Below are 27,137 nucleotides of genomic sequence, written 5' to 3'. Positions count from 1 at the left end.
TGTAAGCTTAATCTTGTATCTATTAACAATAGATTGAGGGGGGGGAATCACCAGGTGAGCACTTTGTTTATGAGCACCCAGCCAGAGCCAGGTGCTAAGGGTACTGCTGCCTAAGGAATTACTATCAGAACATTAACAACATCTTACGTAAGCTGTTTGCCTGTTATTTAAGATTATGAGGCCAAGAACTTACTTGAATCTAGGTTATAAAAATATAGTAAAATGAAATTAAAAATGTGTGGGCAAATACTAGAATTGATCAGAATAATTCTGAAAAAACAGTTAATGGAATACAAATTCCAGTTTTAGTCTTTTCAAAATCTTCACTAAGTAGTGCTTCTAGTCCTGTTAGATATATAAATCTACTAGCAAAATACAATCATATACAAGCTATGCTTTCAGTCACCAAACAGTTCAAAAGTACCTATATTTGCTTAGTTATTACCAGCTATAAGTACATTTAAAACAGAGGGGATGAGAAGGGCTTTCACTAGCAAACAATATAAACCCAGCATTTTTAAAAGAGCAGAAACTAAATGAAAACAAATCTGTTGCAAGTACAATCAGCCTCTTGGGCCAAATTAACTGGAAGACTGGAAAGGTTACACAGCATGTATATAAAAGGGTCATCTAGGGGGGAATGATAATGAATTTCTACTGAGGATATGCCTTGAACTTTTGTTCTTTTTATGATATTGTCTATACTTATAAGACTAAAATGATATGAAAGACCAATCAAAATTAATTCTCTACAATTTAGTCTACTTAAGGGTTCAGAACAGAATACAGGAAGTTCTGGATTTAACAAAGCAATCTTGCTTACCAGCATGGAGCATGCAGGACAGGAGAACACTTTGGCGCCTTTGTTAAGCTTGTACCTGAGACTCTGGACTACAAAGCTACGAGGATTGCTTTTTGCTGACATTTGTTACTTTAAGCTACAGCACTTCAAAATGCAATTCCTTTATCGCTCTTATTTTATTCTAATTTTGCTTTTCCTTAGGCTCTCTTCTCCTTTCTTTTGAAACCATGGCAAAAGAGAGGCAAGCAAAAAAACAAGTATTGTACTTGTTATGAAGAACTGCATGTTAATATTTTACTGCAGTACTTTGCAGCACAATGTCAGAAGAGCTAGGAGGTGATGCTACAACACACCACTATAAGTTGATAGGGGGTGCATTCATGATTAGTTAAACATATGGTTTTATTCCCTTCTTCTAAGCAAAGTAATCAGACTGGTATTTACGTATAGCTCCTGTCATTTTTAGGAACTTTTTAATTACGAGAATTCAGAAATTTGTACGTTGTTCTGCTGTCCTTTCCGTTGAATGCAACGCAGAAGATATTTAATTCCTATCATGCATTATAATAGCATCACCTACACTGAACATTTTCACTCGAAAAGGGCAAAGAGGCAAAAATGAACTTGTTTCCAGACTACAATGAAAAGACCAGCCACACTGAACACATTTCCATAGTAAGTCCCAGTAGGGACAGAAAATCTAAATTAGAGGCATCTTCACCTTCTGAGATTTTTGGAGGGTTTAGAACGGTAATGCATTAAGCTCGAACAAAGACATTCTCCTTACAACATTACAGCACCCTTATAGGCGAAAATCTACAGGTGAGCTGGCTGTATTCAAAGTTCAGCTACAGAAGGAAATTTTGTCTCCATTGTTAGTCAAAAGATGTCCAGAAGATGCCTGTTTTTAGAATGTCAACCAAGTCAAGCAGCACTTACTGAACCATCTGAAGCACTTGCTCCAACTTTGTCTCCTGCTGCATTCCAGCAAACCTCAAAAATCCCTCCTGTTCCCCGATAACTGTGAACTAGGGCACCTGTCTAAAAAGGGACAAAACATGTAATTAATATAACAAAATCCAAGCGAACAAGTAAAATTTGTACAGCATGTAAAACTTCCCCGCTGCTTTTAAAAGCTGAAATTCTCAGAGGAAATGGTCCAGATGAGACTTGTGGACAATCTCAGCACTGTGTTAAAGACCGCGGCAAACACAATTATTGCATCTTGATCTCTTGTGGTCGACAGGCAAAACGGGGGATGGTCATGACTACTTCCAATTACTGAAATGAGCCTTTCAAAAACTAATATCCAATTCCCAGTAGCCAGAGATCACACCTTGCATAACAACAAGGTCTTTAGACTTTCATTTGCAATCAGCCCTTTTTTTGCCAGAAACACAAAACAAGTAATAGTGTCCTTTCTTAGAAAGTTAAGTACAAACTTTTTGTTGTCATCGTCTTCTCTCACTTTACATTCTCTTGTTTTTCAGTGAAAATCAATGAAATAGCTATCAGATTTGTATGTCTACATCCAGTCATAATTTTTCACAACAAACCTGTTTTATCAGGAGTTTAAAGTTCAGAGCTAACAGAGACAATTTTTGGATGCAACATGTTATTGGAGACTCTTTGTTGAATATATTTTGTTGGTGGTGGTTGTTGGTGGTGGTTTTTTGGCTGGTTTTTTTTTTGGTTGGTTGGGGGTTTTTTTTGGCTTTTTTTGCTAAGTAAAGACAATGTAAAGACAATTATTACTTCACCATAGGCAAGGACTCAAAGAGAGAAATTAAACGTACATCCACTAACAGAAGCAACCTTAGAACAAAGAGAAAGTGAATCAGCATGTTAGGAATGGCAAAGCTCTTTGTGGCCAAAACATGATGGAGCAACAAAGGCTGGAAGGGTGCTGATGGAAAAGACCAAAACACAAACTTCTAAACAGACAGAAGAGCTATACCTGCGTATTCCAGATGTGTACACATTTATCAAAGGAGCCACTGGCCAGGTACCTGCCATCAGGACTGAAAGCTACACTGTACACAGGTTCTTGATGTTTTGTCAGAGTGTGAATACAAATTCCTCTGTCTACATCCCATAACCTAACAGTAGAATCAAAGGATGCACTGTCAAGGGGAAAAAACACAGATTAATTACATCTCAATTCAAAATATTTTTGTTACTGATACAAACACAATATGATAAAGTATGCTACGTGCTTCAAAACATTCTGTGAACCTACATGAATAAAGAGTGAAGTAAAAATAATGCTTAACAGGCATTAAAATAAATGCAATAAAACTAGGATTAAACAGTACCTTGCTAACATAAGATTGGCATTTGGATTATTTGTTCCTGGTCCTGTAGGACTCCATTTGATAGTATAAATTTCTTTGTTGTGTGCTTGTAAATCATGGACACAACTGTCTTGTTTCATACTCCAGATCTATGATAAAAATGGAAGAAAACACAAAGACATTTAGCACAAGATTGTACTAAAATACATTTCACATCTTTCTTCTCTATCATTTGTAGTCTGACTGCTACCTTTTAGGCCACTCAAAACTTTTGCTATGACTGCTGGGTTTCTAGAGTAATTATGACAAGTATTATTCCAGTACCCTCCATTCTTTGAGTTACAAGTACCTGATGGGGTTAATGAGTAATAAAGGTACCGTCTATAGAAACCAATCTGCATGTATTGACTACAAGCACCTTGAAAAGTGCAGGGATGAGAACAGACGCTAAAACGAGAAGAAACAACATACCACAGTCCTATTTTTATATGAACTTCTTGCTATACAGACTGAGTGAAATAAAGGGATAGTAGAACAATTTTCTGTTTTCATACAAAGCCATAGATGCATACTGCAAAATGCATTATGCCATTTTCCTGGCTTATTATGATTTGCATTGCCAGGTGTTTGTTCAGTACTTCACACAGTTCCTTAGGACTCCCAACTCCTGCATGATAACCTTCAACAAACTAACTCTTAACAGAATAGAGTTTGCATTGCCACTACAGAAGGGATTTTGGAAGGCTTTTATACGTTTTCCTAAATGTGACACTTGATATGGTAGCTAATCATCTGAACGCTTTTTTTAATGGTATCTGTTTCAGCAGTGCTTTTAGCTCACCTTTTGTTAGAAAAAGCTAACAGGAGCATGTTTAGAGCCCAACTGTATTTAAGATGCAATTGAGATGTATGTTTAAATGAGTGACACTTTTCAGGACTGGTGCCTCACTGAAGGGGAAATTGATTTCCAACGTGCAGGCAGAATTAAAATTGTATTTCCCGTTTAAATTGATGGGATCAAAATCTAGCTTCTCTTCCCAAAACTAGTATAGATGAAAAAAGTCCATATTAGCTGCCCTAGAGAATATCAAGTTGGCATCACAAGAGAGAGAAATAAATAAATAAATAAATAAATAGGCATCTTCCATATGCTTCAAAACCTGACATTCATTCCTACTGCCACTGAAAAGTAAGTGATCCCCAAGTGATTAGTGATGTGCAGACTTATCTACAAGCAATGAGACTTCCAGTTATCCTGAACAAAGTGATAACATTCTTTCCAGGCTGGGCTGAATTCAAAGCAGCAACTAAGAAGTTAATTGCCTGAGCCCACAAACACGTTCCCAGTTGTCACCTCTCTACTCACTGAGAGGCAGCAGCAAGAGCTTGAGCTCTGGACTGGAACTCCTCTCACCTGAGTTTCAGAAGCCTAAGTACTAAATACCCAGCTTAAGCTGGCTATTTCGACTCCATCCATTGCCTGATGCCAGAACGACTGATGCTTTCAGGGGTTTACTCATCACACTTGACTTAGATGCTTAACTTAGGAAAGGATGAATTGCTCTTCAGTGGTGCTAGACACTCTGTTGACTAAAGATATCTAGACATCTAGCTTTAGACTGGAGGCTTAACACTTAAATGTTTATATTTAGATAAGGTGACTTCCACTGCAAGTGCCTGACCGTGTGCCAGCACAGGAGGGGATATCTGGCTACTCATTCAGCCATTCCCTGTCTCTGATTAAACAACAGTGAGCTAGATGGAAATAACTGTCCCAAGGGCTACTAACAGGACAGCACTGTCAACATAAAAAAACCCCCCCGAAACATATCCTGAAACTCTACCAAACATAGTGCTAAAACACCCACTAACTATAAAGCAGTATGGGAGTAACAGAAAAGCATCTGTACCATGGGAACAGCACAGGCCTGTCAGACATGAACAACCTCATTTCTCCTCATGCATCTAACCTGGTGGTATTTTTGTATGGATCTCTATCACGCCTTCAAGTCATATGTATAAGCTACAGTATCCTCTGCATTCACAAGTTTGCCCCAGTTCTACAAGAAAGCATGTTGCTATGAATTATTTGGAGGAAAAGTGTAGGTGCAAATGAAAACTGTAGAATGACTCCTGATGAATTGGAAAAACCAAGGAGTACACACAGTCTCTTAAGAAACAATATGCCAAAGATTTTAACTAGAAAGAAGGGGAAAACAGAAGAAAATCAGGAAAGGAGTTAGTCACCCATTCTTATATGTGTTACATGACATGCATTCCAACTCTTCCTTTTAACCAAAAGCAACCATCAAGCGTGACAGCTTAATGATTAATGACCTGATTCTGTAAACAGCTAAAAGCACCTAATAAATCATGCTCCAAGTCTCAGGGTGGCAGACTGTAACAAGTTCTTTGGACCAAAGCTTGGCTCTGATTAACAAGGATTTGCTAGGATTGCCTAATCTTGTTATATTAAAAAAGAACAAATATTAGACGACACAGCAAGTACACTGATACTGCTGGATTGCCCGAGCTAATGGTGTGCATTCCAGAGTCCTACAAAGACAAGAGCCAGTACCAGAACTCCCGTTACCTTTAGAGTCATATCATCAGAGCAGGATGCCAGAAGATTACCAGTTGGATCCCATTTGATTGCATTTACTTCATTCTAAAATTGAACAGTGAGAATAAGTTGGAGTCTTCACTTCCATTACAAATGACAGCTTACAAAAGATAAAGTTGGACAGCAGTTATGAGTATTTGTATAATTGTCAGTATTTTAACATTTAATTTTCATTCCTAGCTTTGCCATCAATAACAACAACTTTTTGCTACCTGTTCATCACGTTTTCCCATACATGCTCATACACGACATAGGCTGTGTCTTAAAATTACCATGTTTCTTCTTCTAAAGCTCACTTTTGCTATGCCATCCTGGCACTGGCAAAAAAATCTGCACATGGGAGTGAGAATTGTTCTAATAATGATGGGGATTACAGTTACCATACGACCTTACTACAACTACCTGCATATGTGCATCTATTGACTGTTGCCAAAGACCAACCATTACACAAGTGCTGTATACTGGCAAATATACCTGGTCCCCAATCTCTCATTAATAAAGATATCACATAGCAACCCCCAACTTTCCAGTACTTACTGTGTGACCCTGGAAGGTTTTGATGGGCCTATCTTGTCCTAGTTTACAGACGTGAATACACATGTCTGTACTGCAAGAGGCAAATGTGTTGTTACTCTGCCAATCAACATCTAATGCTGGTGCTAAAAGAAAAAGAAAGATATTTAAAACTATGGTATGTATTCTGCAGGAGTTTGATTTGCAAATTTAGCATGCACCACGTTAGAACAAATGCCAACAGGAAGCAACCATTAATTTTACAGCAGTTCTAAAGATAAGCGAATGCTATGAACAGTGAGAAATGCAGCCAAAACCAGTCTTGCACAAAGAAATGAGACAAAATTTAATGGAAGTCATTAAAACATGGAACATCTCTGAAATGAAACAGTTATACAGAAGACAGTGCAGCAGGACAACAAGCTGTAGTTAAGTCATCTATAAATAAATCTCAAGAGTCAGCATGAGGAACAGGTTCCTACAACTTAACACATCGTCATGCATGTACTCATCTCCACTAACAGTCCATGCTTGTGCTGATAGATGGGAGCCAGTGAAAGGTAATGATTTATTTCCTTTCTTAATTCCAGCATTATAAGGTGTGGTAACTCGAAGCTTAATCATGGGCGATGTATTCCATTTGAACAAGCCAAGATATTTATGGCAGATAGCACACAGAATTGCTTCGAGTAAATCAAGAATTGATGGTTTTGATTGCTGTCATGCCACTGAAAACTTAGTGCGAGCACAATAAAAAGTGGAAACGAGACACATTTCTTAAAGGCCCTTCAATGACATGTTTGTCATCCTCTCTATTCTATTTTCCAGCTGATTCTGGCAGGCTTGCATAGCATGCAGCCTACAAAGCAATTTGTCTGACCTCCTGAGAGGCTGCACTCTCATCCCAGCTGGCCAGTGAACAGCCTTTCGGCTGGTTTGTGGCCAAACAAATTGGGGACAGCACAGCAGGCAGCGCAGAACAATGGGATGCGGAGCTGGGATTACTGTAGCAGGAAGATGACAAATGCAGTCCTTAGCTGATAAACACAAATCTTTCGTGGCCCACCCACTTGATTTGCCTGCCACTGTACTACAGAAAGTCAGTAATATTTGGATTATCTCCTATGACTTTCACAGAACTGCAATAAAATTGTGAGTGTTAAAGTTATGAAATCAGAACAATTCTGTCTTTGTTTACATTCTCAAAATTCATAAGACTACAAATATGGGATCCAGTATCCAAAGACTGCCTGTAAGACTTCAAAATGGTGTAAATAAGCACCATAAACTCCACATTTTTTTTTATTTTAATAAATAACACTTTTTTCATCTTTTCAGATGACAATCCTGAATCATCAAAATCAAGACTTACCAGAATGAAAAGGAAACTGCTGCTTGGCTTCGCCAGTGTGGGCATCCCAAATAATTGTGGTCTGTATTAAACAGATAAACAAACAATAAACAATTTCCCCACAACTACTACCATTCAAATGTATCAGACTACCCAGCCTACTCCCCATTGCCCAAACCTGCTCCTGATTATATATTTCTAGTGTTTTACCCAGTACTAAAAGAAATAGTAGTAGGTGTACAGACAACAGTAGGAAACCTTAATATATCACAATATGTTTAATCACAACATACAGGGTCTGGAGGGAAGAAGGGGGTTGTGGGCTTTTTTTTTTTAATAAACAAAAAATAAATAAATTTATGTCCTTAGTCCTATTTATATTCTTGTAATCCACTCCATACACCTATTTTAATTTCAAATACTTGTAGACTCAAATTGTAATTTCAAATACTCATTTGTCCCTATGGAGATCTTTATATAAACAATTAGTCTCATGCTTAAGAATCTGATAGATTTGATTTAAGGGTGTAATTTTGTTCTGAGTTGTTCTCTGCCAATACTTCTGATATCCTTCTGATGAAAGTAATCTTACATGACAAAATCAGTATTTTATAATCACTATATTATATGCCAATATCCCTGACCTACCTCAATGATCAATAAAAATTTTGACACTGAATTCAGTGGAAGCATGAACTGACCACACAAATTATTTATGGAAAAGAAGCATAAGGTTGGGTCAATCTTTCTGCTAACGCAGAGTATTTTTCAAAGCATAATCTCAGTTGCTTTGTCCAAGGAGTTTTATTGACTGAAATGAGGCTTCTATCTCCTCCAGAGTATATTTCTGCAAATTAAAAGCTGTACCTTCACAAAGACTTAAAAAATGGCATAAGCCATCACAGCTGCCAAAAGAAGAAACCCATCCTTTCCATGCTTTGAGACATTTACTTTTCCTTCCTTTGTGCCAGCACAAGCATCTATAAAGCTGGGCACTGAAGCAAACCAGGTTAAATGCACACAGGGGAAAAAAAAGAAACCAAAAACAAAACCAAAAAAACCCTTGAGAAAATCTACTTTACAGTGACACTGCCAGTTTTAAGTATTGTGGGCCTGTGATCTTACTAAGCTTGCAGTTTGCCAGTCTCACTAAGACAAAGCCTGTGTTTACTTCTGCAGCGTGAATCGGTTACAGAGGAAAACCAACTCTTCTTAATCTTTGAATAGTCTATTCTAATCTTTGAATTAGTCTTAAGACTATTCTTCATCACTATGTGCCCTTCCTACGATTCATAAAATCTCTCACACTAACAACAGCTTTGAATTTAAAGACCTCGTGAGTCTTTAAGTTTGTTTAGAGATGTGAAATAAAACACAGTCAAACAATGAGCTTCATGGCATTACACTACTGGCACCTCCCCGGTCAGATATATTGACTTTTCTTATGTTCCAGCTCTAACCTTTTTAATCATTCTCAGGCTTCACTGATATCCCAATCAGCCTGAACCTATTCTTCCAGTATGATTTTTTTCTGAGGCTTTGCATAAAGTGCTTCACTAAATTTTAGATGATTCTGTTTTACAAAGGTTTAATGTTCCTGCGTTCAATGCACTAACCTAATTGGGAAGAGATCCAGGGACACTGAAATCTAATAAATTAAAATATCTCAATAAACTACTATAAAACACAAGGAAACATAGCTAGCATAACAAGTTCTTTGTAAGTACATATTTAAGTCCCATGCCTTTAGTTTAATTTACTTACTTTCTATAGCTTTGCTATTATGCTTACAATTAGATTATAATGGTGAAGGAAAGAATTTTAATTTTACCAAAGATTATCTCACCTTGTCCACTCCTGCACTTAAAATGAAGTTTCCTTTCTTGTTCCATTTTAACGCAAATATAGGACCTTTATGTTGCCCTAAGGTGCTGGCAAGATTACCTGAAAATTTATATTGATATGAATACATTAAAAAAATAAAAATCTATGCTGTGAGCCACAATACAGGAAAATATACTGGAAATTAAAAGTATTTCACTTACCATCTTTAGTCCATATCCTTGCAAAGCCATCGTAAGACCCAGTTGCTAGAAGTGTACCTTCACTCTGCCAGCAAAAAGGTTATTTTATTTATTTACTTTTACTGTATAACTCAAAGCTGAAGAGCACAAAGCAAATTTCAGATAAATACTTCTGCATAAGATTTATGATATTTATTCCATTGACTACAACTTATTAAAAAGAAGTCCCCAAAGTACAATACAGGAAATTACAATCCAACTCAGAAATATTTCAGTAGCCATAGCAGAGGATGCACAGTTGCTGTCACTTAAAATTTGACTATGCAAAATTATAGCTACGATTTTCTTGGAGTATTTTGAGCACTGCCATTTCTACTTACGTTCCAATCCAGTGATGTCACATCTTTGTTGCTGGGTACATCCTGCCCTCCTTCTCGTATACAGTGTCGAAGTACCAGCTGTGTAGAGCCGCTCGTGCTGTTTTCACTGAGGTTCCATATCCGTGCTGTTGAATCTCCAGATCTACAAAACAGTTAATGACAATATAACCCCTTCTCCCAATTAATTCCATTTTAAAATGTATTCCTTTCAAAACAGCAAACATTGTGCCATTTGACGTAGAGGGTGTTGGGGCAGGTATTATTTTAACTTGTTACCATCATACAGAAGTATGCCAACGAGCATCGGTATTACGTACGCACATGGTTAGTGCACATACCCTGAGGCCAAAAGGTCACTAACGGGATTCCAGGCACAGATGAATACTTCAGATTCATGGCCACGCAGCACCACTGCTTTGTTGGGAGGGATTTCGACATCTCCGTCTACTTCCATCATATCTGTGTGATTATCTGCATTATGGGAAACAACAGTAGAGAGAGGTGGATTTTAATATTTTGGGACAATACATTGTAACTACTGTATGGTTCATATTCTTCTGGGACGAGCATAAGAATTAATTCATAATTTACGTGGATCAAAATTTGACAAAGCTGAAATGTTACTTTATTTTTCCAGTTCCAATTTATGAAGTACTATAAACAGATGGGAAGTTTCAAAAATGTGAGAAAGCTCTTAGCCCTTCTAAACCTCGCCATCCAAATGGATTTAATTTTGAAACTTCAAAACTGAGGCCAAAAGTTAATTTTTGCTATGTTAAAAAATAAACGCTGATGTTAGAAGTACTCACAGTTTTTCAGGCACAATACTGCATAGTACAATATGTTACTAGTCTATCTTGTGCTTTAAAAATACATTTATGACACATCCATTTTCAAATAATCTCTCTTTTCACCAATTGCAGTCAAACAGGTTTTAAATCCACATCTCAGACACTTCCTTTACAAAATGGCTCTAATTAATATAATAACATTTGGTGATATGGTAAACTGATAACAGAGCTTTTTAAACTGCATCGGCAATTACTGTAGAATTGTGGCAATACATAGCTTTCTGCGTGGAAGTGACGTTGAATCCGTATTGTTCTGTAAAACATACTGGGGGTAATTCAGCTAACAAAACAGACTTCTTGGCAGCTACCATCAATCATTTTCTATTAAAAATAAATTCACACTGAGTGTAAATGCAGAATATAAAAAATCCTGAACAGTTCACCTGCTCTGTATTTATTCACTGTGGTAAAACAAACCATATCAAACCTCTTGCTTAATTTAACATTAAGGGTTTCTGTCACTGTTTGTATGTGTGAGAAAACAGAAGAGGCTATTAGAACACACATATTTTTAAGAAACAACACCATATAAAACATTGCTTCAATTGAAGAGAATCAATGCCAGTATAATTTGGTGTACCAGCCAGTAGGGGTTGCTGGTATATCACATTTAAGAGTGGCTGAGATCTGAAGTTTACGCTTAGTCTATCCAGTTCACAGTTAGCAAGTAAATATTCTTTTGAGATTTTTAAATTAAAGCATCAAAGTAGAGAGCTTATTTGTTTAAGCCAAAGATTATATTTCCAGTTTATTTAACATCTACTATAATGAAAAAAACTAGTAAAATCCAGCTGTAAAATGCAAAACTTGTACACGGCTTGATATGAATATTCTTTCAAAAACGTCTTTTCTTCAGGGGCTTTTACAGCAAGAGCTGTAACTCCCTCCCGAAATGTGTAATTCAGACTTCCACAACAATATTTTCAAAATCACATTTTAATGCCCAACCTGAACTTTTCTATACTAAAGCTGATTGTAAGGTATGTTCCTTTGACCAGTGATGACAAATAAAACTCACTTGTTTCACCAATGACAACTAAAATGGAACCAATGAATAAACCAAACCTGCAAGCAGTTGCCTCAAGTAATTCTGAACGGCAAATCATGAAAACTGATCCTGATAAAGGAGACCAACAACACAGGATTTGTGTCCCCAACCATGATGATCTCGGCATGACAAGGAAGCCTGTCCTACAGAGAGCCGGTTACAGCTCTCCGAGAACTTGTCAAAAGTAGTTTGCAGAGCTTCACAAGCAATGCTCAATTTTAACAAGCTGCGGATTCGCAGACTCCTGTTATTCTTTGTACAGGGGCCAAAGCTAAGGAGAAGCAATATTTAAATAGTTGTCTCTGATTCCCCCCCCCCCCCCCCCCTTTACACAAGAGTTTTCAGATGATGGGAAAGGAGCAGTACTGGAAGGGAGACCGGTCAATGCAATATTGTGAATTAATAAATTCAGAAGTTTGCATCTCCTCCTGCAATTCCAAATAGCAAACTGGGGACAGTCAAAGGTGAGACACCATCTGTTAAAGTGTCAGCTATGACGAAGGTATCCTCTGCAAGCTGAAGGGTTACTAGTACCTCTACACATTTACCTCATTGTCTACTAGCTTGTACTACAACAAGGAAATGACGTTAACGTAGGTTAAGGTCATTTCTGTCTCAACTTACTTGCTATAGTATGTGCTCCATTCTCTTCTCCATTTGCAGTATTTTCTCCATTTTTTGCTGATCCCTGTTGGTTAGTCGCAGCTGCAGCTGCAGCAGCTGCTGCCTGCTGTTGTGCAAGTTTATCTCTGTAGGCCTGTTGTCTTGTCTGTACCACATCAGGCATTACTGCATCTATCAGTGAGAGAGACTCTATCGGCCTACCATCAAACAAGGTACCATCCTAAATTACAGCAGAGGGAGAAAACAAAAAAAGACAACACCAAGTACAAATTAACATTATGGGCAAAAATTCCAAGGAAAACTAAAGCAAAAGTTTTGATTTAATATAATAACACAGTTTACAAATGGTGCTAGAAGTGATACCTGATCATTGTTGTGGTAAGGATTGGAATTTTAGTCTAAAGTTAAGTGCCCACCATAAATATGCAAAAAAAGCCACCGCAGGCCTCTGGCAGAGCTTCTGGAATCAAAAGTTATATGCTTTGAGTTTGCTAAATCGTCTGCTAAAGCAAAAAATTCTGTAAGCTATCTATGAATATGATTTCAAACATGAGTGGCTGCAACAAAATCTAATGGTTTGTTTGAAGAGCTGCAAACATTGCAAGTCGGGTCACTGGCTTGTGAAGTTATTCTATCTTATTAGACTAATACTTTCCATAAACATATTATCTGGAGAGTTGACTAGTTTTCTTCCTTTTTTTAAACAGTACTGGCATGCTTTCAAACAACAAGGAAGAATTTTATCCTGAAATGGACAAGACCCAGTTAAAAATACCATTATACATATGCTAGGGCTTTGTAAGGATCTATTTTTAGGAGCTAGAAGGATTCCTTGCAATAAATATAGAGTCTCCTTCTTCTATTCCAATCACTTGCTTTATTTTTCTGAGGCTTCTTAAGGGAAAGGATTTGCTTCACTGGGACTACGAAAACTACACGTAAACAGCAGAAATAAGGGAGACTGGAAATAGAGCAGAATTAGTGAAAAAAATAGTTTCCTTCTGTAATACACTGACACATACAAAGGCTGCTAACCTTCCAGGCATAAATGAGAACGGAAATTGAGGGCGAGTATCTGCAGCATCAGGCAGGAAGATACAGAGCTTTCTGTACTGCTGGAATAACCATTTAAACATCAAATTTAATAGATCCTGCTCAAGATGAATTAGCCAGCAGAGGCAAAAAGCAAACTGGCATATACCTTCATCCTTCCTGCCACAAACTGAAACTTTCTCTATTTGGAAACCTTGCCTTTGGGCTCTCATTACTTCATTATAACGACACATCACCCAAATGAGAGCTGCATAGTGCTCTCCCACCTCCTTAGTGCAAGTCTATGAGAATAAAGATTAAGAGGTTACTTGTCTCAATGATTATCTTATTGCACTTGTCTGGATTTACTACAACATTATATTAGGGTAAAAACTCTACAGACAACGGACCTTTAAGCAATGAGCCAGAACACCATGCCTGGTGTTGTGTGGCTGCACGGGGCAGAACCCCTACCCAGTTATGTCACTCCATTCTGGTTCCACCACTGGAGTCATGGTGAACACCAGCAGTAAGGAATCTGAAGTAAAAGTAAATAAATAGGATACAAGAAAGTTAAGGAAATATACTAACATTCAAACTTACTGTAAGCAAGGACATAATGCTCCTGCAGGCAAAGCCTCCTTACCTCATTAATACTGACTTCTGCCTCTACATACTGCAGACCTTTCTGGATGATGGAAATCAAAGCAGCTGGTGGCACCAGAGCACCATTTATATTAGACTGGCTGATATGGCTCTCTATACCAAAGGTAAATGCTGAATGGGAAAACCCTAAAGACAAGGCAAAGACATCAGAATGGATTTATAGATAGACAACGCTACTTCCCGTACTACTGTAGGATCTTCCGTTTACAAACCTCAGCAAATTATACAAAGTTATAGCATGCTTATGAACTACAAAAAAACCTCATCAAAACACCTCTGTTGTTTCCCTCGTATGTTTCTAGTTTAGATGTATAAAAAGAAAAAAAACGAAGTTTATATATAAACACAGCAATTATTAAATACAGTATCATTGGCAAAACATTTGTGCATGAGCAAATATAAAAATATAAAATATACAACTTGCAATAGCATTTACATGTATTTATATATTCTCAAACTATATATACGTACTGTATCATATATAGTATTTAATAAAATATGTATCTCCAAGACACCAAGACTCAATTGTTATTTTTATTCACTGATTTGTTACCCATGAAGGTGAAATGGATCTTTATGTCAAACAGAATTCACTTCATGGTACAGTGCTGTCATAATTGTGTATGTTTTGGCACTTAGAACTACATCAGTATTGTGCACTGATTGAGAAGTGGCAAGCATGTTATGGTGCAGCACTGGTAGGTGCTTGCTATTTATTTTATCACCCTGAAAAGGAGAATTTAACCTAGAGAAAAATAGTTGTTTCAGCAAATTAACTTTACTGTCACGGAATTTTTTCTTAAACTACTTTCTTTTTTTCTGTCAGGTAACTAAAAAGCTGCCTACAAACTTTCAAATGAAGATAAAGCAATTTCGTAAGTTTGGCTTCTGTGACAAAAGCAATCTGCAACTGGAATAAGAACGTGTAATAGTTTTCAGTAAATTCAGGCGGAACAATGAGTTTCTGCTTTCTTCTGACAAGCAGAGACTGAAAAACTCTGCCATCCACCATTGCTTCTGGTGCTTTTTTTGCCTCAATTTGAGAAGTCCATGAGCAGTGGACATAAACAGTGGGCAGACGTTGCATCAGTCAAATGCATTCTAAAGAAGCCTGAAGCCACCCATCAGCAATCACTAAACAAAACTAAGAATCAGTAGATGTTAAAACAGCAAGGTAACATACACATTAAAGCTGATCCCTTACACTGGTACCTTAAGATTGGAGTTTATTTTTCCCTTAATATGCAGACTTCTTTTATTTATTGCTAAGACCATATTCACTCCTGCCAGCTGACAATCATCACTTGTTCGTTTACTGGGGCATGCCCCGATTTCCAGTCAAATCTACCTGTTCTAAATGTAGGCTGCTTTAAGCAATCAATATCATAGCTGTGAGCAAAAGATAATGTTGTCTCTTACATAGCTTCAAGAACAACCACCACCACAAAACCCCCTGCAGCCATATGGCTGCATCTAGAAACTCAAACATGGAACACAAACTCAAACGGCTAATCTGACTGGGTTTGGGAAGTTTTAAAAATAAACTGTCCAAGGGAACACTTGGAAATCACATGAAAGCATTCTTGCTTGTGTTTTACAGATACAGTCAGTTTGGACAAATATGACAGGGTAGAAGTTTCTTTTCAAGTTTGACAACATTCAGCTGCCTTTTGCTCTTATTCCTAAGAAGCAGGAGGCTTTGGCTAGCCTGACACCAAAGGACAAAATCCTCCACAAAAGTGTCCTGCAATCAGGGCTGCTTTCGAGAACCCAAGAGTTATTCCTGTAAAAAAATCTGTTCATGTGTACTTAGATTCAAATGATACAAGTCATATGGTCACAGTTGCCACTTCTTCCTTTGAAATACAGCAACATCTGCCCTCCCACAGTCTCATTCAGGCGAGGAATTCGGCCACGCAAGACCAGCTCGCGGGAGCACCATCACTCCAAGACAGAACAGGAAAATACAGTATTTTGGTAGTCATTCCTTTTAATTCTTCAAGTAACCCCAAAGAAAATGGTGCAAAGTGTCATCATCACCCTGTAGATAAGTGATCTCCAGGAAAATGTGTTTCTAGCAATCAAGTGAGTCCTTAGTTGGTTGACTGCCATCTGAAGACTCCAAATTACTAAACCTGATTAAGTTACAGAAAGTAACTTGGCAGGAACTCATTCTCTTATTGAGAAGAAACACCAAGAAACAGTTCAGACAGAAGCACATGCCTACTGGCAAAATGATTAAATGAGTCTGTGTTTGCTAAAGCCAGTTGCAGATGAATGCCAAATAAACTATGCATTGTTTAACAACCAGAATTGTAAAAACTCACCTGACTCTTGCAAGTATCTATATACCAGGAAGTTAACCTCATCACTGCTTATACTCATCTTTATTCCCAGTTAAACCATGAGGTCACAACAAAGGACACAACCCTGAAAATAAAAAAGTAGGTCAATTAAATATTTTTAGTAACTAATACGTATTTGTCAACAAATGATATATTTATAAAGCAACTAGCTCCCTGGCAGCATAGACAATGGTTTTATTTTATAATGCAAATAAGTCTACTGCAGTCATTAAAAAGTCATTTGTGTCCCTACAACATAAAGGTCAGTAAATTAAATATTGAAGGGCCAGATTCTCAAATGATACAAATTGGTATGGACTGGGGAGCTATGACGCTTAATACCAGTACTAAAAAGGCCTCATTTCACAGGTTTTTAAAAAATAATCAAGTGAGTTTCATCTAAGCAATATTATTGCTATGGAATACATTTTTCAAAATGTGGATTTCTCCCTGCCTGGCTAACAAAGACCGAGAACTTGGTTTCACGTTGGTATCCAGGCAAGTTCTCACTTTTACTTTCTAACCTACTGCAATTTTCAGGTACTCCTGCTGTAATAAAAAGGTGCAATATGGGCTACAACACTGTATCTGTTCAAGGAAAGCCCAGGTATTTCAACTAAAAATTAGAAAACATCTCAGCCACACACTTATGCTTTGCAAAAGGAATTCTTGAAATTAGAGACAAACTTTAAACAGACCATTTTTAGTAATATTTCTCTAGGCTTTCAATCAATGCTTTAAAAATACTGATGGATATATACACACAGTTTTCCCTTGATTTTATTAATGGTGTATATTTAGCAAGAAAAATAATGTATCAGACTATATATACACTTTTGATGAAGAACTTTGAAAACATGAAGCAACAAGAGTCTTTAAAACACGAAGATGAAGAGACGGAATACAGTATTTTTTTCTAACTTTGAGCCTCATCTTTGAGAGCAATCTCATGACTTCTGAATGTTTGAAAATCCTGATCTTTCCATGACATCTAGCAAAAAGTAAAAACATCAGCTTCCAGAACATAGTATGAAATAAGGTCCATCTCCTGTTCCTAGTATCCACCCAGCACTTTTCATCAGCAGACCCTGAAGGTTTTTACCCAGTTGCCCACCACCATCGTTTTCTTCTACAGAACTGGAGTCTGAGAAGGTAAGTGACTTTCCTACTGTTATTTGACAAAGTTTGACCTGGATTTGAGGTAAAAAAAAAAAGGACTAGAGAACAGGTTTTTGTTCAAAATAAAAAGTTCTTGCTACACGGCTACGTGGTCAGGTCATTTGCCACTATTGCTCAAAGTGGGAAAGCGGTGAACACAGCAGTAAGCAACAACTACAAGGTTACAATCAGCCTTATAAGGCTGCCATACATATTCTTTCCAGGCATCTTTTCCTAGCAAGATTTCTCAAAGAAACAGGAGAAAATGACCACACTCTCTTCCTTATCATCTACCTTTTGAATTTTACCAGTCAAACTGCAACCACATTTGACAGTGGGAAGAGCTCTCCAAGATGTAACTTTCCTACAAGTCCCATAATGGTTTAGTGGACATGGTGGTGTTGGGTTGATGGTTGGACTCGATGATCTTAAAGGTCTTTTCCAACCTAAACGATTCTATGCTTCTAGGATGTTGTAGAGGAAATACCCAATTAAACTCCTCAAGAAGACGAGAGGCTACAGGATAAACTCGGACATCAAAAGGAGTGCGTTTGCCCAAAACCACGCACGAACCCTGGCGAGTCGATGAGCACATGGACACCCCCAAACCCACCCCAGCTAATAGCCGGGGCTAGGAGGGAGGGCAGCGCGCACCGCCCGCTCCATTTGGAGAGGGCACAGGAAAAATGACACGGTCCAAGAGCTGTGCAAGGAGGGCTCAGACCCAGCTGGGGCCAGTGGGACCCCAGTGGGAGAGCCAGGGTTATCCTGCATGGGAAATGGGGGGCTGTATACAATGCTGGACGCGTCCACAGAAGCCAGATCTCGTGCTTATGGAGTAGCTCGAGCATACTGTGCTGCCCAAGGTGGGGAGATGGTTTTAGTTTCTTAAGGACATAAATAAAAATGCAGAGCTACTTAAATCCTTCTCATTTCTAAAGCAAAAAATAATTGCTCCAGTACAGTAACTGCTAGCCAGTGCAACACAACTCGTAAAGAAAGGTACATTGATACTAACCCTACCCTACCCACCCACAGCCTCCAGTGATGCCTGACATACAAGGTGTACCTGCCAAATTACAATATACTTTAAGGGCTCATTTATTGAGCAGTGTGTGAAATGAATGTCATTTTTAGCCATTTCATGCATTAGCAACCACTTCTACCATGTGCAGGACCAAACGCTAATTTTATTCAGCTACGTTTTGGTGGTGCAAATCATCTTTATTTAAGACTCCTTGTTACAGAGCTGTGAGTTCTGTAGCAAGAGGAACAATATTCTTCTTCAGTAAAAAAGGTAATCAAATTTAAAAAGACTAATAAAGAAGCCTTTTTACATTACATACACACACAAACAGTAGTATTTGTTTCATGGGTCTGTTCCTGATTTTTAAAATCTTGCTGCATCATCTGAAAAGATAGATCAAAATGCAGAAATCAGGTGAAAGTGCTATTTGCTACATAGGGAAGACCTGCATTATTAATATAAAGAGGGCTCCCCACTCAAAGCAGAATTGTGGAGATGTCACATAAATTCACCTGTTATGTAGCTGGATAGCTCAAGAAAAAAAGCTAACGTTTCGCTTGTCTGTCAAAAGTGTTATTCACCCTGCCCAAGTCAAATGAGTATCATTTTTCAAGGCTGGTTCAAAGTGTTTTCCACAAGATGCTTTGCTAAGGCAAGGAGCACTGCCACATGCTGTCCTGCCCGGCTATCAAGAGGTGGCAGTGCAACACTGGCTTCTGTACAGTAACGACTAGAAAAACACAGAAACGTGTTCCATAAATACACAGTTTGGCTAATGAGGACGTGAAATTGAAAAGGGTGCAAAAGGTTCCAGTTTTTTACCGAGATATTGCTTTATCCATTTTTTGGGGGCTTATTTAAATTTTCTGAAAACTCATTTCTGTATTTACCCCCCATCACAGGCCCAGCTGCTCAGCCAGTGCCCCGGAGACAACCGTCACCCCCGGCTATCGCGCCGCCAAGGCAAGTGAGGAATTGTGAGAAGAACAAGCAACACCAAACCACCTTCCTTCCCATACCAGAAGCAGACTATCTCAATAAAGAGAAAATACAGCAGAAGTACAGATAGGAGAGGATTCAATATTTATTGCCCTTTGACAAATTTGGAAACCGATACCGGGTTTATGCTGCCAACCCTCGAAACGAGGGGCAAAGCCAAACGTCCCCCAGCAACGGGCTCTGCAGCGTGGCCACCTCCAGCCTTGGGAGCGGACTTTGCAGACAGCTCAGAGCCGCGTGAATCCCCATTGCACGCGATGGAGAAGCTGCTGCTGTCTCCAGCCGTAGGGACCATCCTGCCTCCCTCCTCCTCGCCCACAGCTTCCTGGGAAGTAACCAGCAGGAATGACCCGAGACAGCGGCAGCGAGGGGATGACGGCGAAAAGGAGCAGAAGGTAGGACGGAGAGGGGACCCACCGACCCCGAAGCCACCGGCCACGTTGCTCTCGGTGCTCAACACGCACGGCCGCTCCCTCGCTTCATGCTGAAGTTACAACTTGCTGAGGATGTCTGCCAAAGAAAAGCAGTAATGGGAAAGAAAATAAACCTGCTAACCTATGAACCGTGTGAATTCCATTTTCCCTAATGCCACAACACGGCCCCAGGGCTTGTTTGTGAGGTGACGGAGAAGATTTCTTACAAGTGGCGTCATGTAAATGGAAACACAAATAGAGGAGGAAAGGCTGAAAAGAAGAAAATTAGAGGAGGGGGGGGAAAAAAAAAAAAGTAATTTATCTTCATGTATGCACCCACGCATGTACACGCATACCCCATACACTAACAAATCTACTTCATTAATGCTGGTTTATTTCCCCCAAATCCACTATTTCCACGTGCAATTGACTATTCGCTTTGGGCACTTAATAGATATTAATATCGCTCTTCATTTTAGATACAGCAATTAAATAACCAAAAATACACAGAAAAATGAGCCAAAAATGAGTAGAAGTGACACATAATTCCTACTAGTCTTAGATTTCTAGCCTAATTTGCAAAGGGCCCATTAAAAATATCTCAAGATATTTGCACCTGTATGTCTCAAATCCATTCTGAAAATGTAACAAGATCCTTGAGGCCCTTTCTTCCAGCCCTCATAAAAATTCCAAGTCTTCCTTGAAACTTTCTGTGGATTTACAGGAAATATGGCAAAGTACGATGCACCCACACTACTGTTTTATCTCCAAGTGTGCTTTTAAAGGAAATCACTCCCACTTGCCTCTACTTTTGTTTTGCACCTTGGAGCAGTTGCAGTGCATGTGAAGTAGATTGCTTACCAGTAAAACTAGGATTAAATAAAAAAAAACACCCCACACAACACCCCCCCCCCCCCCAAAAAAACAACAAAAAACAACCGGTAAAAAAAAAAGGACGTGCACAAGGGCTTACGAACCATGCCCAAATTGCTCACTGGTTTCCAGTCCCTGGGACCACACCAGTATTGATATTCACTGCTCAAAACAAAGTCCACTTCAGCATGCCTCTTCTCAGGCTCTCAGCCCACACGTGCCCCTGCGATGCTCGGCAATGCCGTAGTGCCAACGAAACTGTATTACAGTGTAGGTAACCTGTCACCCTGTTCTCCCTCGGTCCTCCAAACCCACTGAGCCAGAGCCACTGGTTAGCTGTAGGATCCCCTTCTCGGAGGATGGGCCTGTGGTTTATAACACCACTGTTCAGTTAGAATCAGCATAGTATCAAGACATCCCAGGTAATTTTTAATTTCACTGCGGACAGTCCCCGAACTCCCAAAATTTATGAGGCGTAAAACGTATCAGCCATAAAATAGAAGTCAACTGTCCATACAAATGCTGGCCTTGAGATCTTCTCAAGAATTAGATGTGCCACAGGTCAGGAACCGACAAGATGCACCTCTGTGCTTTAGACATACCGACCCACTCGTTCCAACCCTGAATTCATGTCAGAAATCACACAAAGTAATTTGGAAACTGCTTTTTTCAAAGGAAACGAGGTTTCTTGTCCCAGAGCCAACACGCCAACTCTGACTTAGCTTCCACATAGCAAAAACATGCCTGTATTTCTGTAACATGCCTACCGTAACTCAGACACACCAGCATGCGAGGTCTCACACGGGCTTCTCCCACCCCTTGAGGACAATTCACACACTTCCATACTTTGGGTAAAATTTACAAATAAAATCCGTTATAACGAGATCAAGTTCCACTATCACAAACACCGGATCTGCAGGCTAATGGGTGCCCAACAGTACAAATCTGATTGTATTTCTGACAAATTATTATTCTACTCTGCATGTTTATGCTAGCTTTGTACTCTTCTTCCAGGTTCATGCCAAATGCTAGAGAACAGATGCTGCCCGATATGGCTCCTGGCCTAATAGTTTTTTTGGTTTGGTGTTTTGTTTTTTTTTTTTTAAACAAACCTGAACTGGCAGAGAAAGTTTACACATCAGATTAGTACTTTGTATCTCTTAATCGCAGTTTTATAACGTATAGTAGATTTACTACAGTTAGATTTATTGTATCATCAAACAACAGCCTAAGAAAGTAACATTTCTGCAGTTTTAGGTGGGCTCTAACACATCCTAATTAGGTAGGATAACAGAAAAACCTGGCAGGCTGCTGTGAATAATAATTCCCCAAAACATACCAATCATTAGTTTGATACCAAATATGATATGTTAAAGGGAACAGCTAATGCTCTGGGTAGCTCTGAAAAATGTTTAATGTTCACATCTAAACAGACTGTTACATTTATCCATGGAAAACAGAAGTCTGGCTACAGAAACAATAAATCTCCTACGACAGAAATACTGTCGCTAGTCCTTTTATTTTTTCCTCTTTCACAAGAAATATGGACAAATATTTTGCCAGCACGTGTGCACATAGACAGCGATACCATTTTTTTAATTGCTGCTTAAGAATCTTCTTTTTTTTAATGACCATGATGGTTAAAAAAAAAAAAAAAAGGGCAAATTATATGACCCAACCTGGGAACGCGTAGTTTTTTTAATTCCACCCAAAACCCCTAAAGGTGCATACCCCAAAACCCTAAGGTGCATGCAAGTCCTTTGGAAAGTTTTATTACAATTCTGCTTTACATCTCTATTACCTCTCTTAAAAATGAAGTCCTGTGTGTGATACACAATTCCTCTTCACTAAGTTTTGCAGCTGACACTGGGAGTCCCTCAGCCTGGCAAACCTACCTGCTGAACTCGACAGCTATGGGATGGCTGTCACGGTGGCTCAGGGCACAGACAATACCCCACAGCCCAGGAAAGTGCCAACACGCTAAACTCCACCACTTCTCCAACTGCACCCAGGTCGATTAAGATAGTGAGGCACCAATGCCACCAAGTCTGCTTTATCAGCTCAGAGGTGCTGAAGAAAGTGGGAAGGGTGCTATTTAAATCCAACCACTCAGACCAGCCAAACTCCTGGATTTGTGAGGTTTCAGCAGGACTTCGTTCAGATACCAAATCTGCCCCGCGAGTAGCTTGCAGAACTGGAGTTTTAATCCCGGGCTCCACAAAACACTGTTGCTGGTGGCTGCTGTTCCACCAAAGTGTTCGCCAAAGGCATAGTGGATCCACCCCAAACGGCTGCTGAACTCAGTAAGCCTACATCCAAAGAAGAGTTCTGTACAGTCCTTCAGAAATGGTTTATAAAGGAAAACTCATAAAATAAATTAGTGGTTCCTGTATGTCAAGCATGCAGTGTGTGACCAATGTTGTGCGTCCTTCTGTGTAAGAATTTATTAGACATCAATTTCAATCAAAATGAACATTTTCTCATACTTGAAAAAAAGAAAAAAAAGTTGAGTTTTCTTCAACTGTATCAACTAATTGCTCTAAAGACTCCTATTTGCTCTTTCACATATTCACTTGAGAGATGGGGTCCAATATTGTATTGGGCATAATACAAATGAGCCCTTATTAAAGTTCTCCTAGTATCTGACAATCTGCAATTAGGAATTCTTTCTAACCCTCTGAATTTAAAGGAAAATGTTTTTTAAATTAAATGCATAAGCTTTGTTGTAATATATTTAAAAATGAAAGTTATCTCATTTTCTGCATTTTTACCTGTCTCCAAATTGCTATTATTTAAATGTGCCCTTTTTTTTAAGATTCAATAATCTATGTCAAATGTGAACTTGCATAAAAAATTATCTGTAATTCTACCTAATGAACCTTCTTACTGATTTCCCATATGATCAAGCTTTGCTAGTTTTCCTTCTAGCAATTTAAAACAAGAGATGCTTCTCATGTTCATCTTTTACCTCTACTGTCTCACTTTTAATCTCAAGAATACAGCTTCATTTCCGAATACTAAAAAAATAATTTTTACTTCCCTCATCTGAATTGTTTTCCTTAGCTCAGGCGATAAATATTTGTATTCCGTACTTCAGCTTTAGTGACCTAATTTATGGCAACAGTCTCTATCTTTCCGTGCCAATTTGAGAGTATGAAGCATAGAAGATGACAAAGCCAGTTTGAAATTTTCTGAAGAAAAAGAATTACAACCCTGAAAGGGGGAAAAAAAAAAAAAAAGAAAAAAAAGAAAAACACAAAGCCACCCAAAACCTTAGCTAAAAATAAGTTACTGTCTACTTATCTAAGTACTCAAGTCCCCAGAAACGCCAAGCACAGTCCTGAGTACTATTACAAAATAAGCTGCAGATGAAGCCCATTTGCTGGTTTTGCCTAGAGCAAAGTAGTATTTAATTACTGAACTATGAACCTCCTCCCCAAAGTCATATGCTGTGTGACCCAGGAGATTGGGATTCCGGATGTTACAGCAGAGAGACAAGCGACAGTATGTATATTCAGTATCATATTTCCAGGGCTATGGCTACAAAGCTGCAAACTTCTATGCTTTCTAGAGTTAAAAATACATCTTCTTGGACAGCTATAGGGCATCTCGCAGCGATTCTTGGCAGCCATATTTTGTAAATCCCTAGACTGACTAAAGAAACAGGGATGTTTCTGGTATTGACACTTTATTCAATGCTCTTTAGGTTCTTAAACCTCTTTTTACCCTTGTTTACAGTGCTACACAAGAAGAAATTATGTGTTGGGGGGGATTTTTCTCCTTATTTCCTATATCAGAATAGCAAAAAGGTATTGTGTATTAGTATTTTAAAGACTTTTCAACTGTTTGGGGAACAATGAAAATAAACATCTCTTTCCAGGCACAACTTTTCTGCATGATAATTACAACCCTGTTGAAATGGAAGTAGTTCTGATACATCTTTCTTCAGGAGCAAATATGTTATTCCTTCAAAACTTAAAAGCCAAACCCAGCTGCTCAGAACACGCACCCATATGCCAGTAAAACCACCAGCAGAAAGTCCTGCCTGAATTTTGACTACTTCGTGAAAGCCATCCCTTCCTGACTCCCCACAAGATCCCAAGCCCAAACATCTCGTCTGGCTCCCCTGAAGGTGGCCAAGGAGAGGGCTTTTAATCACAGAGCTCAAGTCCACTGATGCAGGCAAACCAGGATTAAATGAAAACTGTCCAGAAGTAGTAGTTAAAAAGTTAAATCACCGTCCTCTTTCAATACTTAAATAATTTTCAGAGCACACCAGGAAATATAACCGAACATTATGAAATTCTCCTTGATCAAACACCTAAATCCAGACCAAAGGCATTTTTCAGAAAGGAAGAACCTGTGGCTTGATGGGATGACCTTCAGGGTCAGGCTGTCCTACCTGCACACAAGCGGGGCAGATGTCTACGGCAACAAAACTGGAAATGTGGCATTTCTAAAACTGACTAGAAACAGATAGCTTCTGGTTGATGACCGGAATTGGCACATTTACCTGGGGAAGCAATAGTATAGGTTTGGCCAGTATGGATTACTTCACAAGATGACCTGCAAAGTCCACCTTCTAGGCTCTGTATGCTAAATGTATCTAACTCTGTAATGCAGAGCAAAGTACCAGCCAAATGCTTGTCATTACCCCAGGGAGAGACATCTGTCCCCCGAAAGGGAAAATTTTCTTATTGGAGGGGCCATCACGGGAACAGTGGTAACATCAAGCAAGCTGTAGAGCTTCCATTCATAGGCCATTAGAAGGACGTCCCTTTAGACAGAGCTACAATCCTTCAGGAATATGTAATTTAAATAAATTAAGACTTTTGCAATCAAACTTATAGACTCTGTCTCAAGAAGGCTTTGTAAAATTGTTAAATGGCTTTACTAAGTGCTAAAATAACAGCCTACTAATATTCTCTGGATCTAGACATAGAACAGCAGTAGGTTGCTGGAATCAAGCGCAAGAAAGATGAAAACTGGAAGAGCATTATCTGTTATGTTGTTTAAAATCCCATGCAATATACCTCTTCAGCATGCACCCAGTTTTAAGCATGCAACTATACAACTGCTAATCTCCTGTGCTGCATTAAAGCCTTAGCAAAAAATTAATTATGGATGAATGTGGGAGCACACCCATTAATCCTTGCTTGGATCAAACTGCGTAAAAATTTCAGAGAAAATAACTGATCGAGAAGAGCTTGAGTCAGTCAAAATGAGCCCCATCGAGAGCTTCTGCTGAGACTAAGGTAGGGGAGGGGGCAACGTCCAAAAAACGTCTTCTATTTGTGACCATGCTCCATTGAAAATAAGCACAAGTACTATGGTTCAAGCTTTTTGATCAAGAACGTGTAGAAATTACAATTAAACAGAGTTAAAAGATCTCCATACTGTGCTAAGTTTCTGCTCTCGGCTGATTTATTCTCATTTTCACTGCTGGAAAACCCACCAAATAACATTGCCTGTAAGTCTGATCAAGAACATTTCATTTTTTCCAATATGTTGTTCCTGATGTTCCCACAATAGATCATTCAGGGCTCTAAGGGACTGTGTCAATTGAATTGAATAATGTGGTCGCCTGCTGGTACACAAATGCAAAGGCAAAGCTGGGGGGGTTTATTTTCAAAACAGGAGACATTGATCCTGTGACAATGTTCCATTACCCTGACTTTATTTCTATTAGAGACAGTGATTACATCTACATCAATCGCTTGAGCTGATGGATATTGGTGCACTAACAGTGACACAGTTTTTCACTATGCTGCTGATGCTGACCTGCATACTGATGGCTTACAAAAAAAGATTCATTCTGAGCTTGGACTAATGCTACTTATTTGTCAATGAAAAACTACTGGAGTTTGGGCAGACTTTTGTAATTAGTTGGTTTTCAACTGTCTGTGGTTTGGGGGTTTTTTTTTTTGTGTGTGTTCTGGAAATCTTATTGTGGAACGGTGATCAGTGACCATGTAGCCTGGCACGGATTCTATTTGTTACGATTAATATATTTATGTTGCTACCTGATGGTAATAAAACAGCATATGCAGTTCTTAAAAGCATCTGTGGAAAGGTATCTCTGCACTCCTACAATAGCATCCCTATCTTGATTGG

The 27,137-nt window shown here is 38.8% G+C and overlaps 1 protein-coding gene across 4 annotated transcripts in view; it reads right to left on the bottom strand.

The window, feature by feature from the left end:
• The window catches only part of TBL1XR1 (TBL1X/Y related 1), a 118,353-nt gene that overhangs the window by 5,525 nt on the left and 85,691 nt on the right, over positions 1 to 27,137 (bottom strand). For 2 of the 4 annotated variants that reach the window (XM_052802944.1, XM_052802946.1), the window contains 13 exons: positions 16,536 to 16,638; positions 14,189 to 14,334; positions 12,511 to 12,730; positions 10,326 to 10,458; positions 9,988 to 10,129; positions 9,629 to 9,692; positions 9,430 to 9,527; positions 7,605 to 7,665; positions 6,257 to 6,378; positions 5,690 to 5,764; positions 3,118 to 3,245; positions 2,760 to 2,925; positions 1,742 to 1,843 (listed from right to left, as the gene is read on the bottom strand). In XM_052802944.1, coding sequence (XP_052658904.1) covers positions 1,742 to 1,843; positions 2,760 to 2,925; positions 3,118 to 3,245; positions 5,690 to 5,764; positions 6,257 to 6,378; positions 7,605 to 7,665; positions 9,430 to 9,527; positions 9,629 to 9,692; positions 9,988 to 10,129; positions 10,326 to 10,458; positions 12,511 to 12,730; positions 14,189 to 14,334; positions 16,536 to 16,593 — 1,515 coding nt within the window. In that variant the 5' untranslated portion in view covers positions 16,594 to 16,638. Of the gene's footprint in view, positions 1 to 1,741; positions 1,844 to 2,759; positions 2,926 to 3,117; positions 3,246 to 5,689; positions 5,765 to 6,256; positions 6,379 to 7,604; positions 7,666 to 9,429; positions 9,528 to 9,628; positions 9,693 to 9,987; positions 10,130 to 10,325; positions 10,459 to 12,510; positions 12,731 to 13,952; positions 14,062 to 14,188; positions 14,335 to 16,535; positions 16,639 to 27,137 lie in introns of those variants that run through there. The other 2 variants (XM_052802948.1, XM_052802947.1) reach the window with 2 other exon arrangements.

Source organism: Harpia harpyja, chromosome 12 (assembly GCF_026419915.1).
Source record: "Harpia harpyja isolate bHarHar1 chromosome 12, bHarHar1 primary haplotype, whole genome shotgun sequence".
In the NCBI taxonomy this organism is placed as follows: Eukaryota; Metazoa; Chordata; class Aves; order Accipitriformes; family Accipitridae; genus Harpia; species Harpia harpyja.
This window is presented reverse-complemented; position numbering and strand designations above follow the sequence as displayed.